Consider the following 20,383-nt stretch of genomic DNA (forward strand, 5'->3'; position numbering starts at 1 on the left):
GCTCTAGATGGGGAACTATCGCCGGAAGCTCTGGATGGCGAACTGTCTCCGGAAGCTCTGGACGGGGAACTGTTGCCGGAAGCTCTGGACGGGGAACTGTCTCCGGAAGCTCTGGACTGGACAGGCGCACTACAGGCCTGGTGCGTGGGGCTGGCTTTGGAGGCGCCAGACTAGTAACATGCACCTCAAGGCCAGTGCGAGGAGCAGGAGCAGGACGTACTGGACTGGGCTGACGCACTGGAGGCCTGGTGCGTGTGGCTGGTACTGGAGGTATCCGACTGGAGACACGCACCCCAAGGCTAGTGCGAGGAGTGGGAACAGGACGTACTGGACTGGGCTGACGCACTGGAATCCTAGTGCATGGTGCTGGCTTTGGAGGCACCAGACTGGAGACACGCACCCCAAGGCTAGTGCGAGGAGTGGGAACAGGACGTACTGGACTGGGCTGACGCACTGGAAGCCTAGTGCATGGTGCTGGCTTTGGAGGCACCAGACTGGAGACACGCACCTCAAGGCTAGTGCGAGGAGCAGGAACTGGATACACCGGGCCATGAACAAGCACTGGAGGTCTGGAGCGCACAGCCTGCACAACCCGTCCTGGCTGGGTGGTAACAGTAGCCCTGCACGAGCGGAGTGCTGGCACAGGGCGAACTGGGCTGTGCAGAGGCCTGATGGCTGCCGTGCGTAGAGCAGACGTAGGGTAGCCTGGGCCTAGGAGACGCACTGGTGGCCAGATGTATTGTGCCGGCGCACTTCTCCCAGGCTGGATGCCCACTCTAGCACGGCACTTATGGGGGGCTGGTATCGCTCGCACCGGACTGTGCCTGCGCATGGGCGAGATCGTGCGCACTTCCGCATAGACCGGCGCTCTTCTCCCCGTCAAACTCTCCCCATAATAAGCACGGGGAGTTGGCTCAGGTCTATTGCCTGACCTAGCCACACTCCCCGTGTGCCCCACCCCCAAAATATTCTTGGGGGTGCCTTTCACACTTGCCAATTGGCATGTATAATGCCTCATAACGGCGCCGCTCCGCCTTGGCTGCCTCCAGCTCCTCCTTAGGACGTCGGTATTCCCCAGCCTGGTGCCATGGTCCTGCACCATCCAAAATTTCCTCCCATGTCCATGATTCCAGATACCTCTGCTGCTCCTTCCTCCGCTGCTTGGTCCAAAGATGGGACCAAGGCGCAGCGGGAATGTGTAAACTCATCTTCTTTATTTAATGAGAAGAGAAGAAAACGAAACAAAACACTAAACTCAAAACAACGACGAAAAAACAGTCCTGTGAGGCACACAGCTGCACAAGGAACAACTAACCACAAAAACCCATGAAAAAACACCCCTACTAAATAGGACCTTCAATTAGAGGCAACGAGGAACAGCTGCCTCCAATTGAAGGTCAACCCAATAACCTAAACATAGAAATAGAAAGACTAGAACGAACATAGAAAATTACCAACATAGAACATTAACCAACAAACCCCGAAACACATAAAACAAACACCCCCTGCCATGCCCTGACCAAACTACAATAACAAACAACCCCTTTTACTGGTCAGGACGTGACACCACATTGACTATACGTACATACCCCAACCAGAAGCCATAGATTACAGGCAACATTCGCACTGAGCTAAAGGGTAGAGATGCCGTTTTGTAGGAGCGGGACTCTAACCCCGGAGCTTATAAGAAATCCCGCTATACCCTCTGACGAATCATCAAACAAGCAAAGCGTCAATACAGGACTAAGATCTAATCGTACTACACCGGCTCCGATGCTTGTCGGATGTGGCAGGGCATGCAAACTATTACAGACTACAAAGGGAAGCACAACCGAGAGCTGCTCAGTGACAAGAGCCTACCAGACGAGCTAAATAACTTCTATGCTCGCTTTGAGGCAAGTAACACTGAAACATGCATGAGAGCATCTGCTTTTCCAGACGACTGTGTGATCACGCTCTCCGCAGCCGATGTGAGTAAGACCTTTAAGCAGATCAACATTCACAAGGCCACAGGGCCAGACGGATTACCAGGACGTGTACTCCGAGCATGCGCTGACCAACTGGAAAGTGTCTTCACTGACATTTTCAACCTCTCCATGTCTGAGTCTGTAATACCTACATGTTTCAAGCAGACCACCATAGTCCCTGTGCCCAAGAACACTAAGATAACCTGCCTAAATGAATACCGAACCGTAGCACTCACGTCTGTAGCCATAAAATGCTTTGAAAGACTGGTCATGGCTCACATCAACACCATTATCCCAGAAACCCTAGACCCACTCCAATTTGCATACCACCCCAACAGATCCACAGATGATGTAATCTCTATTGCACTTCACACGGCCCTTTCACACCTGGACAAAAGGAACAACTATGTGAGAATGCTATTCACTGACTAGAGCTCAGCGTTCAACACCATAGTGCCCTCAAAGCTCATCACTAAGCTAAGGACCCTGGGTCTAAACACCTCCCTCTGGAACTGGATCCTGGACTTCCTGACGGGCCGCCCCAGGTAGTAAGGGTATGTAACAACAGATCCGCCACACTGATCCTCAACACGGGGGCCCTCAGAGGTGCGTGCTCAGTCCCCTCCTGTGCTCCCTGTTCACTCATGACTGCATGGCCAGGCATGACTCCAACACCATCATTAAGTTTGCCGATGACACAACAGTGGTAGGCCTGATCACCGACAATGATGAAACAACCTATAGGGAGGAGGTCAGAGACCTGACCTCGTGGTGCAAGGACAACAACCTCTCCCTCAACGTGATCAAGACAAAGGAGATTATTGTGGACTATAGGAAAAGGAGGACCGAGCACACCCCCATTCTCATCGACGGGGCTGTAGTGGAACAGGTTGAGAGCTTCAAGTTCCTTGGCGTCCACATCACCAACAAACTAACATGGTCCAACCTCACTAAGACAGTCGTGAATAGGGTACGACAAAACCTTTCCCCCTCAGGAGACTGAAAATATTTGGTATGGGTCCTCAGATCCTCAAAAGGTTTTACAGCTGCACCATCGAGAGCATCCTGACGGGTTGCATCACTGCCTGGTATGGCAACTGCTCGGGCCTCCGACTGCAAGGCACTACAGAGGGTAGTGCGTATGGCCCAGTACATCACCGGGGCCAAGCTTCCTGCCATCCAGGACCTCTATACCAGGCGTTGTCAGAGGAAGGCCTTAAAAATTGTCAAAGACTCCAGCCACCCTAGTCATAGACTGTTCTCTCTGCTTCTAAACAGCTTCTCCTCTCAAGCCATAAGACTCCTGAACATCTAATCAAATGGCTACCCAGACTATTTGCACCCCCCCCACACACTTCTACGCTGCTACTACTCTCTGTTATTATCTATTTATAGTCACTTTAATAACTCTACCTACATATACATATTACCTCAATTACCTCAACAGTGGTGCCCCCGCACATTGACTCTGTACCGGTACTCCCTGTATATAGCCCCGCTATTGTTATTTACTGCTGCTCTTTAATTATTTGTTATTCTTATCGCTACTTTGTTCATGTATTTTCTTAAAACTGCATTGTTGGTAAAGTGTTTGTAAGTAAGCATTTCACTGTATGGTCTACACCTATTGTATTCAGCGCAAGTGACAAATAAAATTTGATTTGTTACTGTATAAGAACAGGGTATTGAAACACAGTGCCAGTGTGTCAGAATTCTAGTCCACCCAGTCCCAGTACACATGCTCATCACAGGACCAGTGCCATTCCTCTAGACTATAGTTAGATGACTGACACAGTGTTAAGCTGACAGCCTGGCTGAGCCTGCAGTATAAAACTCCTAGGTTGTAGGCTAGGAGAGAGATGTATTAGTTGCCTGCCTGCTGAATTGATCACCACCCTATTCCAATGAGCTGTAATCATCCCAGGTGTGTGCTTTTGCTAATACCAGCAGCCCTCACAAATGCCTGAGGGAAAACAACTTGTAATGGTGGTGTACAATGTTTGTTGGAAACTCAAATAACTTATCTTTCTGGAATAATTCAGAGAGTGTGGCTATTACATGTTGGTCTGAGTGACATTTTAAATGGTAATCAGTGCTGGGAGCTGGATAAGTCTTTCAGCGATGTATCAGAGAGGGAGGGGAAAGGCTTGTGAAGGTGGGCAGTCTCCTGTCCTCTTCTATCCTCTCCTTCAATGTCTTCCCACTGGGCACAGACGTCAGTTCAATGTCTAGTTTTGATTTACATATGGTTGAGTTGTCAACTAACGTGAATTCAAAGTGAAATCAGCCAAAAATGTCACCATGTCATGGACTTTTTTCAAATCAACTCAGTTTTTCACATTGATTCAACGTCATCACATAGAATTTGGGGGATTGCAATGATGTGGAAACAATGTTGATTCACCAATTTGTGCCAAGTGAGTTGACTTCTCTTTGATCTCCTATTAATGCCTTTAAATCCATTCATACATCATTAATGCCTTTAAATCTTCATACTGTGTGATACTTCATGTGCGTTGTTTGGTTATCATAAAGTCTTCAAGACCCAGTATCATCCCCCATCATATCACCCTCCCCGTCATCTCCCTTTCCTGTCCCTGAACAAATGTCAGTCTAACCCAGCCAGTTGTCAGCGCACTTAATCCGTTCTCTCATTGTGCTTTAGCTATGGAGGGTTTCAGGCCTAGACTCTGCAGATGGCTGTAGTGGCTGTCATTAATATTGGATGAATCCTGGATATCTCCACAGGGTCTGGAAAATATGAAGCACATTCTGCTATCAGTAATTACCTCCCTCTTTCCCTCAATCTCACATTCTCCCTCATGTCCTCATGAAGTTGTTGAGTTCCTGGGCTGGGCCGGACCACTTGTTCCCTATAAGTGGGGATATTTCTTCAAAATGTCCTTTTAAGTTGTTAGTTGTGGTCTTTTCTTGTGTTCGCTGTGAGTTTCTCATGCTATTGTTTTTCCCTTCTCTTGCAGCGGGATGCTAAAGGACAGTATCTGTTCGACCTCATCTGCCACCACCTGAATCTGCTGGAGAAGGACTACTTCGGCATCAGATATGTAGACCCAGACAAGCAGCGGGTGTGTGTGTGTGTGTGTGTGTGTGTGTGTGTGTGTGTGTGTGTGTGTGTGTGTGTGTGTGTGTGTGTGTGTGTGTGTGTGTGTGTGTGTGTGTGTGTGTGTGTGTGTGTGTGTGTGTGTGTGTGTGTGTCTGTGTGTGTTGGATGAAGCATACTGCAGTAGAGGTGACCGTTCAAAGAGATACAGGGCCAGATTGAAAATATGTTATTTTATTTATTTCTATCAAGGCACAAGGCGAGACCCAGATGCAGACACAGGAGGCAGTTGGTTGGAGTCTTACAATGTTTATTAATCCAAAGGGGTAGGCAAGAGAATGGTCGTGGACAGGCAAAAAGGTCAAAACCATATCAGAGTCCAATAGGTACCGAAGGGCAGGCAGAATCAAGGTCAGGGCAGGCAGGATGATCAGGTAGGCAGGAAAGTAGCCCAGAGTCAGGCAGGGCTCAGAACCGGGAAGACTATGAAAAGAGAATAGAAAAGGAGTACGGGGAAAAACATGCTGTTTGACTTGACTAAACATACAAGACGAACTGGCACAAAGAGACAGGAAACACAGGGATAAATACACTGGGGAAAATAAGCGACACCTGGAGGGAGTGGAGACGATCACAGGAACAGGTGAAACAGATCAGGTGAAACACTTTCATAATACACGCTTTTAGAGAGACACTCATACAATCATCATCATCATCAGCAGCAGCAACAGAGCACAGAGGGTTATTACTCTGAGATGGCTTGTAGCTGCACTGCTTGATTCATGAAGAATTAACATGTGCTCACATTATGTGTTTTAGCATCAGAGACAAGACCGGTCCTGCCCATCCTGCATTTCCTATGCTGCCACTCAGGGCTATTTCAGTGGTTGTTGTTGGGGTGAGGGGTTGGCGGAGAGAGGGAATTGATGGAGTGAATGTTGCCAGAAGGATGGGGGATGAATCAGTGCCTGATATACTGGCAAAACCAGAGTTACCTTCTGAACTGACCCTAGAGAGCACTGCCACTGCACAGTGTCTGCCTGTCTGTCTGTCTAGGCAGGCCCAGGCATGCTGATGGTATAGTATTATCATTTGAAAGACCATCCATTACTGTCATTTATAGAGAGAGCTGTTATCTCTGTATGCCCTCACTGTTCAATTTGCTTCAGTATGATGATGATTTAATTATACAAATCAGGAACTGATAGCATTAATTATATGATTCTTGTCAGATTAGAGATGGATGTTGGATATGAACAGAGACATGCGTCAGTGTGTTTTAGGCATGAAGCTGACATGACATAACACAGGTTTTCAAACGTCTTTCGACGAACTGTCATTCCTGTCTATTGCATTTAACCTGCTTCGTAGAGCGATGCAGAGTGATATGAGCGTGGTGTCAGTGTCATTGCAGGATTTTTAGACATGTTTCACTTTTGTCACACTTTGATCATATGTCTTTTTGTTGTTGATGCAGCATTGGTTGGAGGTCACAAAGTGTATTGCCAAGCAGATGAAATGTAAGTCTTTAGTCTTCCTCTTCACGCTATGATCATTCTGCTAATTGAGCAATTATAGGTATCATCACCATGGCATCTTTAATGACGCATCATCTAATTTGACTAATGAATGTGCATTTGAATTCAAATGGTAGGAAGTTACTGTATTAGGATTTCAAGATTCTCCATTTGACTGGAATGACAGAACTGTATGAATTGTCCCTTATGAGAACTCACATAAATCCTAGCAGAAGATAATCCACACAAAAGGTCTCTCACCCACTCTCTTGCAAATCATCATGAACTGTGTCTCCCTAATTGTGGATACAGAGCTTTAAAGGGAAAATCCAGTCAACATCTATCTTTTGGTATTTGTTTTCATTAGTCCACTGTTGATACAGTCCCAAAATGTTTTTCATGTCAGCAGTCAAGTTTTCAAGATATTGGACTTTCAAGAAGCAAATTGTCACCGGCCACATCCTTTTGATGATGCAAAATTATTTTCCCTTTAAGTGAGATTCCGTTAGCCTATTCTACTGTTTACCTTGTGATGATATGAAGTAAAGATCCAAGCTAATTTTCATTTACGGTAATCATTTATCAGTGCCCCCTTCACAGATTGTTTAATTCATGAGTGTTTAAATTGACTAGTCATTTTAAATTCTAACTTCATAGATTCTGAATCAAACACAGGTCAGGTTAGAACTATGCTAGACACTTTTGCAAGGTGGTGCGTTTAGAGCATTTTTTCAGTTAATCATTTGAACTGTGATCATGAAATGTTCCTGACTATTTGTGTCTCCATTTCCTTGTTCCCCAGCCCAGCCTCCGTTCACCATGTGTCTCAGAGTCAAGTTTTACCCCCCTGACCCCGCTGCTCTCAAAGAGGAAATCACCAGGTAGGACTTTGTGTGAATCTCAGCAAAGTAGAGAAATGCCAACAACCACTCCCCCAGCCTCTAGTATGAAGAGAAAGTCAGGGAAAGCAGACATGAAAGCTTTGTGTATAAAAATCTTCAATAACTTTTGCCTTTTCTAAAGCAGTCTCAAAGCAGCGTCTGTTGTTTATCACCTTCTCTCACACTTTTCATTTTCCCCAGCAATGTTTGTGTTCTGAATGCACAGACAGTATTTTTTCCCAGACATTATTGAAGGGCCTCTATAATAAAAGAGCACTTCGTCTAAAAACAGTTCGATAAATATTAAAAAAAGACAGTGCTGTTTGAAGTTGAGATGTATGTAAAAAGCCTTCCTAAGTAAGCTTGTGAGTGAGCCTGCTCTCTGAAGTAGAATGGCTGCTAAATTGCGAGGTTGTGTAGCTGTGCTCTGCGTTGGTCTCTCTGGCTGGCTGACTGCTGAGGGAAGGAGGAAGACTGAGGGTCAATTACGGCTAGCAGACTCCTCTAAATGATACATGATTAGCTCCCAGCTAGCTCAGATTAGAATCACTTATGCATTTCTTTTCCTGACTCTCCTCCCCTGTGCAGTCTGCAATGAGGTCACCCAGAAAAGCCTCTCTGTGCCCTCAATAGGGCCTTTAAACGCCCTCTGATACTTTCTGATTTCAACCACTTGATGATGACATTAAAGAAGCAAGTACGTGTGCAATTGAGTATGAGTGTGTTTCTTGTGTCTGTGCATTAGTACATGTGTGTTTGCTAATGTCTATTACAATGTGTGTATGTGTTGAAAGGAGGCACACCAACCTAGCCTGTTTGTATCGGGTGGTTGCCGATCTCATATTCATTACCGTCCAGGGAGTCTACACTTAGGTGTGATGAAATGAACACAGAATGCAGAGTGCAGATAATGAATTATGTGAATTATGAATGGATGGAGAGAGGGGAGGAGGGGAGAAGGAGAGTGAAGGCTGAGGAAAAGAGAAATATAGTTAGCGAGAGATATGATGAGAGTGGTAGGGCAGGATAGACCACCTCATACCAGAGAGAGGAAGAGATATGATGAGAGTGGTAGGGCAGGATAGACAACCTCATAGCAGAGAGAAGAAGAGATATGATGAGAGTGGTAGGGCAGGATAGACCACCTCATAGCAGAGAGAGGAAGAGATATGATGAGAGTGGTAGGGCAGGATAGACCACCTCATAGCAGAGAGAGGAAGAGATATGATGAGAGTGGTAGGGCAGGATAGACCACCTCATAGCAGAGAGAGGAAGAGATATGATGAGAGTGGTAGGGCAGGATAGACCACCTCATACCAGAGAGAGGAAGAGATATGATGAGAGTGGTAGGGCAGGATAGACCACCTCATACCAGAGAGAGGAAGAGATATGATGAGAGTGGTAGGGCAGGATAGACAACCTCATAGCAGAGAGAGGAAGAGATATGATGAGAGTGGTAGGGCAGGATAGACCACCTCATACCAGAGAGAGGAAGAGATATGAGAGTGGTAGGGCAGGATAGACCACCTCATACCAGAGAGGAAGAGATATGAGAGTGGTAGGGCAGGATAGACCATCTCATACTAGAGAGAGGAAGAGATATGAGAGTGGTATGGCAGGATAGACCACCTCATACTAGAGAGAGGAAGAGATATGATGAGAGTGGTAGGGCGGGATAGACCACCTCATACTAGAGAGAGGAAGAGATATGATGAGAGTGGTAGGGCGGGATAGCCCACCTCATACTAGAGAGAGGAAGGGTGAAAGGAGAGGAAATAATCAATGACACGGAAGTTTTCTTCAATATAGTTTCCTCATTAATCAAATACTGAAGGGATACTGGACAATATATGGCACAAAGGTTAGACCACACAATGAGGGAAGAGGATAGAGATGGGTCAAATATTCATTTAAATTCACAGCTGTCCTTCACCAAATCTACCGACAGCAGAGATGTGAAAGGCAAATGGATCATTAGAAAACTATTTTGCAATTATGTTAGCATAGCTGAAAAATGTTGTTCTGATTAAAGAAGCAATAAAACTGGCCTTCTTTAGACTAGTTGAGTATCTGGAGCATCAGCATTTGTGGGTTCAATTACAGGCTGAAAATGTCCAGAAACAAAGAACTTTCTTCTGAAACTTGTCAGTCTATTCTTGTTCTGAGAAATGAAGGCTATTCCATGCGAGAAATTGCCAAGAAACTGAAGATCTCATACAACGCTGTGTACTACTCCCTTCACAGAACAGCGCAAACTGGCACTAACCTTAATAGAAAGAGGAGTGGGAGGCTACATTAAATAGTACCCACAAAACACCAGTCTCAATCTCAACGTCGGCGACTCCGGAATACTGGCCTTCTAGGCAGAGTTCCTCTGTCCTGTGTCTGTGTTCTTTTGCCCATCCTAATCTTTTCTTTTTATTGGCCAGTCTGAGATATGGCTTTTTCTTTGAAACTCTGCCTAGAAGGCCAGCATCACTGTTGACGTTGAGACTGGTGTTTTGCGGGTACTATTTAATGAAGCTGACAGTTGAGGACTTGTGAGGCATCTGTTTCTCAAACTAGACACTCTAATGTACTTGTCCTCTTGCTCAATTGTGCACCGGGTCCTCCCACTCCTCTTTCTATATTCCATAAACAATCTGCCATTTCCAGCTACAATAGTCATTTACAACATTAACAATGTCTACACTGTATTTCTGATCAATTTGATGTTATTTTAAAGGACTTTTCTTTCAAAAACAAGGACATTTGACCCCAAACATTTGAACGGTAGTGTATATTCTTCGCATTCACATGCATGGGTTCTCCTGGGCTCATTTTGGTGTTGGTCGTGGGAAGTTGGTATCAGGGGAATCTGGGGTCCGTTGGGTCGTTTCTCCCACGGTTTCTATCACGTGTTACATTCACTTCAGAATCAATAAATGGGCAATCCTGTACTGTAACCATTGGTAACACCTGCATTGTTCCAGGTGTTAGTCTCAGTCTGCAGCCAGTGTAGCTGCTGTATCTGTCAGCACAGTGCTGCTGTGTTCTGAGATGCTCTGGTCTTGTCTGGATTCTAATCTGGAGGCTTGAACAGAAACACAGTCAGTCGACAATAGCAGCAGTTTGCCTCAGGGCATCCCCTACCAAACCCTGTCCCCAACACACCATTTTTTTTACATCCTTTTGAGATTTATCTGTGGTGATGTCTTGTTGTTGCAATAGATCTAAAAATAACTGTGGTCTATAATGTTGATGAATCTCATTAAAGTAGACGGGTGACTGAGATCCATGACCTCTGACCCTCTTCGCCCACTCTGTTCTGGTCCCAGATATTTAGTCTTCCTGCAGATCAAGAGAGATCTGTATCATGGCCGCCTCCTGTGTAAGACGACGGATGCTGCCATGCTGGCTGCCTTCATCCTGCAAGGTACAGTGACAGGACCTGACAGGCTGGATTTGTCTGCCCCACTCTCTGCACTGCACTTTCACATGACTTCTCTGCCAGTCACTCCACCATAGAGATGAATACCAGCCGGGGAAAAAACACCTGGATTTTTCACATGGATGTAGTTATCGCTTTGTAAATTATATGCCCTGAGGGATTCTTACCTCCGTATTGACTGATTTCTACTGTATACTAAAAAGCATTAAATTAAAATGTTAATGCAGACAACACGTGCACCTCCATACTAATTTACACTGTAAAACCATAGCTGACAAAGAAAGATGGGACAGCTGATAAGTAAGATCAATGCTTTGAATGCTAAACATGTGAATTTCATGCTAGATTGTAAGCCTTCTGCATGATTATCAGGCATCTTGCTCTCAGCAGTATCGTTAGCTGTATAAGCATGGAGCTCACACGCAGTAGACCCTCGAGAGGCAGGCAGGCTGTATGTTTGACGGGTACAGCGAGCAAGCCGAAGGCCGCAGAAAGTGCAGTGTTAGGAGAAAGAGAAGGCAGGTCCTTTGGCAGGCACACTGGCTCTGTTCATGAGGAGGTGCTGCCTGGTCACCTCCTCGTCCTCGCTCGCTGGAGGAAAGAATTGTCAGAGCCGCCTGAGGGAGCTCAGTGTCACAAATAAACAACAGCAACCCTGGGCCAGTTTAACTTGTCGTCATTAAGAGCTCTGCTGACATCCAGCTCAGGCTGCCTGTGAACTAACAACACCTCGGCAAGGGTGCCAGTAATGTGTGTGTAGAACTGTGTAAATACTCACCTTAGCCCTAATAATTCTTGTTTAAGAGTTCACACTTCATCTGAAGTTATTACTGCAGACATATTCTGTATCCACTTTTTAAAAATGATTTATTGAATGGAATGATGTTGTGGATGTTAGATATACTACTGTATGTACTGTATGTAACCATGTATGGTTAGACTGTGGTACTGTGAAATGGTAGATCATTTTTATTAACTGTGTTCCAGCTGAGATTGGGGACTATGACCCTGGCAAGCATCCTGAAGGATACAGTTCTAAATTCCAGTTCTTCCCAAAACATTCAGAGAAGCTGGAGCGACGAATCTCAGACATACACAAGACAGAACTGATGTAAGGACCAATCTACTGTTTCTCTTTAACCTCTCACACGTGCATGCACGTTCACACACACACTGCACCTATAAGATGAATCCATTTGACGGAGAAATCACTAACTACCATTGTGGGAATGCTTATTGTCTTGGAAACTAGTTCCTTCACCCTCTTCTCAAACATTTGTTTAATCAATTGGAAAACCTTCCAATACCTGCAACTAGCAGAAACAGCCAGGTAGGCTGGCTAATGGCCCGCTGTCATTTCAGGGTGTTGCAGAGACAAGATGGTGGGATTTTCTTGAGCACAAAAACTACCTTTCATTAATACAGTCATTATTATGAGGGTCGTGGCCCAAGACCTGTCAGGGAGTGCAGTGCAATACACCTAATGAAGTGAGATAGGGTAGTGTGTGCACATACAAACACACAAAGGCATACACGCACGCACACACACACACTACTTTCTCTACCAGCAGGTTAGCTGATGAAGCATCACTGAGGGTTTCTTAATGATGATACACTCCACTGGACACAAACTGGTTAAATCAATGTTGTTTCAACATAATTTGTCAACATATTGTGACATGGAATCTATATATTGAATTAGAATTTTTGCCTTTGAAACGTCAGATCAATATAAGATCCATTAACAGAAAAAAATAAAAGGCTGGGCAGCACCTCCTACTGGAGAGTTGATCTATCTACAGCTATCCCTTTGGGCTCATCCAGGGTTTTAGCCCAGCCCTTGCTTAGCTTTGATATTTGTCACTGACTACTGCCAATGTGCTATCATGAGAATGATTGTTGAGAAATCTCGACTTAATAGATGAACTATTGCTATCAAAGTCATTCCAAAGGGTATGTTCAATAGAGCAAATGAAATGTAACCATACTTTATCAATCATACAGTATATCATCAATGATGCTATTTAAGCCTACAGTATATAGCATTTGGGAAGTCATCAACAGCTATTGTTTAAGTTCAGCCCAGGATTCAACTAAAAATAGATAATACAAAGGGTGCCTTCGGAAAGTATTCAGACCCCTTGACTTTTTCCACATTTAGTTAGGTTACAGCTTTATTCTAAAATTGATTAAACAAATGTTTCTTGATCAATTTACACAACAAAGCAAAAACAGGTTTTTAAACATTTCTGCTAATTTAGTAAACTGAAATTTCACATTTTACATAAATATTCAGAGCCTTTACTCAGTACTTTGTTGAAGCACCTTTGGCAGCGATTATAGACTTGAGTCTTCTTGGTTATGACGCTACAAGCTTGGCACACCTGTATTTGGGAAGTTTCTCCCATTTTTCTCTGCAGATCCTCTCAAGCTCTGTCAGGTTGGATGGGGAGCGTTGCAGCACAGCTATTTTCAGATCTCTCCAGAACCCGATCTCTTCGATCGGGTTCAAGTCTGGTCTCTGGCTGGGCCACTCAAAGACATTCAGAGTCTTGTCCCGAAGCCAGTCCTGCATTGTCTTGGCTGTGTGCTTAGGTTCGTACAGTGATAGCACATTAAGTTGTTGTATAAATAAAATATCTGACATTGCATTCCCATTTGAACATTGGTGTGCTTTTAAATGGTTGAAATTGCAGTGATAACAGAATTCAACAGACCTTTGACTATTTTTTCGTGGGAACAAATAGGTTGGAATCTCATTGATCAACGTATCTACCAAATATTACCCAATTCTCCACATTGTAATGACATGGTGTTCCCAGTGGGACAGGCTGCGACAGACATTTCCCAACATTGATCCTTTACACTCACCCTCAGGCTTCTAAAGTTCATGTGATTGAGGCCACATGGATAATGGTTTAGCCATAATGTCTGAGCTATTTATCCTCCCACAAGGCACTTCTCCTTTGTTTAAACCATAATTAGTGTGAGATAATGTGCTCTACAGAAATTAAAGACATTGAAACATGGATCAGCCATTTTCACACTAGCTCACAGTCGATTTGAAGGTTCTTTAATGTTGGTTCCCATTACTGAGTGCTTTGTCTAGTGACCCAGCTCAGTGAACTGTTCATGGCCATGGGACATACTGTGGACAGCATGGAGGATGTGACTGACCAAAGGAGTGTAGTCAGAGGTTCATAGATAAAGGATCTTTAAAATGATAATTATGGATAAGATCCTCTGCTGCTCTCTAGTGGGTTATTCATGTCTCACCACCAACAAAACACCTGTCAACATGCCTGACTCTGTGATCATAGAAAATATCCTTGGAATGCTGGGACAGGTGCCTATTTGGATCTTTTGAATGCACCAGTAATTCAAGCCTATAGGGTCACTGGCATCTCTTCATGTTTTTTTCCATTGATTGTGATGAAGGTCAGGCTGATGCTCACGTTACTCCATTGCTGTTGAATGGTTGGTGCTTGATTAAATGTTAATTGGTAGAGGTACTGTATCTAGGATGGTTGATACACTATCTGTCTGTCTGGCCATCTATTCAGAGCTCTCGGGTCTATTCAGCATCCTGCCAGCTCACTCTGGTGATCACGCCTTTGTGTAAGGGAAATACAGTGGCTTGCGGAAGTATTCACCCCCTTGGCATTTTTCCTATTTTGTTGCTTTACAACCTGGAATTAAAATTGATTTTTTGGGGGGGGTTTGTATCATTTGATTTACACAACATGCCTACCACTTTGAAGATTAAAAATATGTTTTATTGTGAAACAAACAAGAAATATTACAAAAGAAACTGAAAACATGAGTCACCCCCCCAAAGTCAATACTTTGTAGAGCCACCTTTTGCAGCAATTACAGCTGCAAGTCTCTTGGGGTATGTCTCTATAAGCTTGGCACATCTAGCCACTGGGATTTTTCCCATTCTGCAAGGCACAACTGCTCCTGCTCCAAAACTGCTTAAGTTGGATGGGTTCCGCTGGTGTACAACAATCTTTAAGTCATACCACAGATTCTCAATTGGATTGAGGTCTGGGCTTTGACTAGGCCATTCCAAGATGTTTCAAAACAACAAGTAATTTTTCTCATTTCACTTCACCGATTTGGACTATTTTGTGTATGTCCATTACATGAAATCCAAATAAAAATCAAATTAAAAATCAGGTTGTAATGCAACAAAATAGGAAACACGCCAAGGGGATGAATACTTTTGCAAGGCACTGTAGTTCTGTCATAGTTAATATTATTTATGCATTTTACCTTTGCTTCTTTCTTTTCGTAGACCTGTATTGATGTTAAGTTTCTTAATCAGACATTGATGCTCTCTCTCAGTGGCCAGACACCTGAAACATCAGAGCTGAATTTCCTCCAGAAAGCCCAGATGCTGGAGACATATGGTGTGGATCCTCATCCATGCAAGGTTGGGTGGCCAATTCTCTCACACTGCTGCTTCAGTTTAAGACATTTGTATTAAAACACCCTGTTTCCTCTACTTGAGCTTTGAGGTCTCTCTTGGTAGAATGGATAATGCATTACTAAAGCAAATGGCAGCACACATGCATCTATACAGTCATACAGTATGTATGTGTGTATTTGATACAGGTATTGTGTTGTGCCATAACAATGTGAGACACTGTTTTTTGTGTATGACAGGATGTGTCTGGAAATCCAGCCTTTCTTGCCTTCACCCCATTTGGATTTGTTGTGCTTCAGGGAAACAAGAGGGTTCATTTTCTCAAGTGGTGAGTAGAATGATTTCTGCTCTAATGCTGAGTTCTGGTGTGGCAGGTAGCTTAGTGGTTCGAGCGTTGGGCCAGTAACCGAAAGGTTGCTAGATCGAATCCCCGAGCTGACAAGGTACAAATCTGTTGTTCTGCCCCTGAACAAGGCAGTTAATCCACTGTTCTATTGTAAATAAGAATTTGTTCTTAACTGACTTGTCTACTTAAATAAAATAAATAATCCTAAACCACATACCACTGCTGGTTCTACATTCACAATCAGTGGAGTGTGTCCAGCTGCTTCTCTCCTGACCAGAGGGCCAGCATGCATACAGGTGTCCCATTATCTTAGTTAGTCGCTACTAATCTGGGCATATGATTTCACAGGCCTGTCTGGTAGAAATGAACTTGTTTATAAATGCACAAGAAAAATACATGTTCTCAACCACAACAAAGAATTGATCATGCATGCAGCAGTGACTGTAATAATCCTTAAAGACATACATGGATCAGTGCTGCTGTAACATACTATTCCATACAGCCCCTCTCATTAAGCCAGTAGCCCACTATATTGGGTCTGTAATAGTTAAATATGAGTTAGATATTCACCCCTGATATAGAAATCCCACCACCTAATTCAGTACAATATGTCTGTAATACTTACAAATTCTGGCCAAGTAGACAATGTTAATGTTACAATATGTTACAGCATTTACAGCTGCTTTGTTAGATTTCTTTACCTTCTGCACATTCTCCCATCCCATGTCTCCAGTTTACCTGGGGTATTATCAGATATGTTCTGTTAGCCAAACATGGAGCTCCATTGCTGTTTGTGTGGTCTGCTAGTGGTTGTGATACATTTTTTAAGAGCTTGTGGCTCTCAGTGCAGTTGGTTGTGTGTGTAACTATCCCCTTCCTTGTGGGCAGGAATGAGGTGACCAAACTGAAGTTCGAGGGAAAGATATTCCATATATATGCAAATCAGAAGGAGGTGAGAGCATGAATTATTGATGTGTTGGGGGAGTCAAGTATAGAGAGCAGTGCAGTGCAGCGACTGTGACTGTTCTATGGCCAATACTCTCTGAAAACACGTCCTGGAGATAGCACGTTCTAGTCATACCACATACCACATACCATGTGTTCAACAAACAGCAGTAGTAATAGTAATGACTCTTGAAACTGAGAAACTGTCAGGTTGTTTTATTTTCCTGCACATTTATTTCTAATGTGCAGGACAAAAAGATCATCTTGACGTACTTTGCACCAACACCTGAGGCCTGCAAGCACCTGTGGAAATGTGGAGTGGAGAACCAAGCCTTCTACAAGTAAGTGTTGTTCTTCCTCTAAGTCATAGCTATACACTTTGCTCCAGGGCATCTGTGAGAGCTATCTAAAGAGGGCTCTCCTCTCCTCTGACCTTGAAGTGTCCTGAGAGCAGCATTGTCAGGCTGTTTATGAGATAGGGAACGAGACGTGAGGCAACAGTGAGCTTTTGTGAGTTAGTGTGCACTGGGACATGCCAGTGAACCCTCCACGGCTCCTCCAGAGAAATGAGTGCTCCTTCCGTCTCAGCCATGACTGATTGTGTGTCCTCTCCCCCCACCTCTGGGAGGTCACCTCCCCCTGCAACACATCAACACAATGACCAGAGAAAGTCTAGTAATGGATGAGGGTGGAAGGTTGCTGAGGAGCATGTGGGTTGAGCGAGTGCTCAGGTGATAGGAGATAGAGAGGGGGGCAAACATAGGGAAGATGGAATTAGTATGATGAGATATCCGGCTATAGGGCTGTAGATCTTAGTGGGGACTGGTAGATCTTCAGGGAGGCCTGGCTGGTTGGCACCGAACTTCATACTGCTTTAATGAAAGACATCTGTCTGTGTGTGCTAAATCCCACAGAAACAGACTGATGGATAAATAAACACCAAGCAAACACCACACACATTTGATTTTAATGTTATATAATATATAATTTAGCACCATCTTTTGCATTATCCCATAATAAGAAGTAAGCTATTATGTCTTTACAGACAGTACATACTGCATACGGTGAACTTGTACATCAAGCTGCCTCGCCCGCGACAGAAACAAGAGATAGCTACTGCTCGTGCAAGGCTACTTACTTACATAATGCATGCACACCTCTCCAAGGATCTAGGCACTAAGTAATACATAATTGAGAGGTAGGTGGTTGGTTTTCAGTCCGAGCTGGGCTTAGAGAACCACACACTGTGGATACCATATAAGAGGCTTGAATAAAGTAGCCTGTATGTACTGAAAGTGAGAACAGCAGAGAACTGGTTGTGATGCTGTAGAAGGGAGAAGAGGTCCAGTCAGCAGACTCCCTTAACCTTTTACTACAGAGGGCTAAATCAGGGTCACACAGAGTGTTTCTTGGTAGTCTTAAACACATCTACTGTGAAACCAAACTACAGCTCACACACATTCTTATGGGCTTCAACAAATATATAGAGAGTTTAAATGTATTCAATTTTGCATTTGCATCCCAATATTACACTTTATATACATATATACACAGAAGACTGAAATATAACAAAACCGTTTGACATAGAAACACCAAAGATGTTTCATTATGAAATTCTGATTAATATGAAAAACATTCCACCCGTGAGGCCACTAGTCATCTGACTGCAGCAACAGGCTATAACGTAAAAAGTATGATGTCACCCCAAAACAGCTCCCAGAGTTCACCCCTCTTCTCTTTTCTTTCCTTTCTTCTTCTCCACCTCTCTTCCTTCCATCAGGCTGGAGAAGTCGAGTCAGGTGCGGACAGTGTCGAGCAGCAACCTGTTCTTCAAGGGGAGTCGTTTCCGCTACAGGTACTGTAAATGATGACAGTCAGTAGAGGGTACTGCAAATAGCCCACAGCTATGCTGGAGAGCTTCTCCAGAAGTAGGGGACCTCAGGACCCTGCTGTAACGTCAGTCTACTTTACCTGAGCCATACACCTCACACACTAGACTAGAGGACACAGAGGGGACAGGGAGGGGGACAGTGTTGCATTCAGAACAATGTTCCAGCATTCATTTCATTTCATTCCTTTCACATCTGTGAATGCTGAAGTGCTAGGAGCAGGGAAATAACTTGGTCTGTGAAACCTTTAAAATTACTGGTTTTAGTTACTGGAAATCTGAACTTTCTAATGGTTTAAAATATCTACAGTTGAGTCCAGTATGTTATGATGAAAGGTTGAGTTTGTGTTTCAATCTTTTGTAAAATAAATGATATTGCAGTGTTGTCTGGAGACGGTGATTGGGTTAGAGAGAGTTGGGTTCACCAGGTTAATCTAATCTCAGTTCTCGTGTACTGTACTGTGCAGTGCTTCTCACTGAACTGCTCTGTGTAGTGTGTGGCACCAGGGAGTCTGGGGTCTGGTGTGAGCATGAGCTCTATTATTTTGCTTTATTGTAGTGGACGAGTGGCGAAAGAAGTGATGGAGCAGAGTGCCAAAATCAAACGAGAGCCTCCAGAAATACACAGGTAAGATCAATGCTATTCACTAGATGTCAATGTGGGCAGTGTATCATCCATCTCAGATGACAAATATGGGATGTTTGTGTGTGTGTGTGTGCGTGTGTGTGTGTTTTTCATGTGTGTGTCTCCACAGGGCTGGCCTGGTTCCCAGTAGAAGCTGTCCGTCCATCACTCACGGGCCGCGCCTAACCAGTGTTCCACGCACACGCCGGAGAGCCGTCCACATTTCCATCATGGAGGGTAAGTGTTTGACCTGACCCCTGACCCACTACTCTCCTCAGTCAACACTGGCACTCCATAGCAACCCCCCCGGTCATGTTATGGGCAAAGGTGAATTATTGTCCCATAAGAGCCTTCAGGAATGTGGACAGGAGTGACACAGCTCTATATTGTTGTCTGTATCCAAATGAACACATGTACGGTAATCTGGATAGTTGTGGAAATGGGTCGCCATGCTTTAGTTTGGGTCTGAGGTTTTAAAGGTAATCTGTGGATATTTCAATGGAGGGTGTTAAATCCAACCGTTTTTAAACGGATCAGTCCTTGCTCCTATTTGGAAGTATTTAATGCCCCTCCCCCCACAGCACACACATATATACACACTGTAACCTGAGCTTAGCCATGCCCCTGCTTGTGGGAGTGGAGGGCTAAGTCACAGGTGTGTGTGTCACTCAGGCTGGTCTATTTCAGTGTGAGCTATCAGCACTAGGGGTGTGTGTGAGCAAGGGGTACAGTGCCAGTACAAGGGCAGCTGGTGCAGCCATCAGTCAGTCCACCTGCCCTGAATCCAGGGGCCTGGGGTCTGCAGGTGGGCCTGCTCTGCTCCTCCTCTCTCATACTTGTTCTGACCTGCCTCTGTCCTCTATCTCTGAGGCTAACCTTGCAGGCTGACACTGCAGCATGGGCTCAGGTGAACAGGAGCAGCAGGACTGAAGACCTGTCCTTGTCACAGCTGAGTCCCTGCCTGTCTCCCAAATACACAGTACAGTATGTACACCTGGCTATACACTCTAGACTGCTGCAGTATAGTGGAGAGTGTGAGTGAAAGGGTCTGGTGCTGTATGTATCAGAGAGTTATGACAAGCTCTCACCTGTCAACCGTTACCCCCTGCCTGTGCTGACTGGCTGTCTTACAGTAGTATTAATACCCCTGCTGAAAATAGCCAAGGCCTTCCTCTCCATGTATGTCACTGCCCTGGGTGGGGCCTGGACATGGCCAGTGCTGGTCGTCTGAACACTGCTACAGCAGGACAGTCGCTCTCGATAGCCCTCATACTGCCAGCCAAGACTGCAGCCA

At 44.6% G+C, this 20,383-nt stretch overlaps 1 protein-coding gene across 3 annotated transcripts in view; it reads left to right on the top strand.

The window, feature by feature from the left end:
- Positions 1-20,383, top strand: part of frmd5a (FERM domain containing 5a) — a 110,132-nt gene that overhangs the window by 83,991 nt on the left and 5,758 nt on the right. For 2 of the 3 annotated variants that reach the window (XM_014124840.2, XM_014124837.2), the window contains exons 2-13: positions 4,949-5,053; positions 6,506-6,548; positions 7,348-7,426; positions 10,744-10,841; positions 11,844-11,967; positions 15,204-15,291; positions 15,525-15,613; positions 16,520-16,583; positions 16,826-16,917; positions 18,357-18,431; positions 19,024-19,092; positions 19,220-19,326. In XM_014124840.2, coding sequence (XP_013980315.1) covers positions 4,949-5,053; positions 6,506-6,548; positions 7,348-7,426; positions 10,744-10,841; positions 11,844-11,967; positions 15,204-15,291; positions 15,525-15,613; positions 16,520-16,583; positions 16,826-16,917; positions 18,357-18,431; positions 19,024-19,092; positions 19,220-19,326 — 1,033 coding nt within the window. The remainder of the gene's footprint in view (positions 1-4,948; positions 5,054-6,505; positions 6,549-7,347; positions 7,427-10,743; positions 10,842-11,843; positions 11,968-15,203; positions 15,292-15,524; positions 15,614-16,519; positions 16,584-16,825; positions 16,918-18,356; positions 18,432-19,023; positions 19,093-19,219; positions 19,327-20,383) is intronic. The other variant, XM_014124838.2, reaches the window with a different exon arrangement.

The sequence above is a fragment of the Salmo salar genome, chromosome ssa10 (assembly GCF_905237065.1).
Source record: "Salmo salar chromosome ssa10, Ssal_v3.1, whole genome shotgun sequence".
Lineage (NCBI taxonomy): Eukaryota > Metazoa > Chordata > Actinopteri > Salmoniformes > Salmonidae > Salmo > Salmo salar.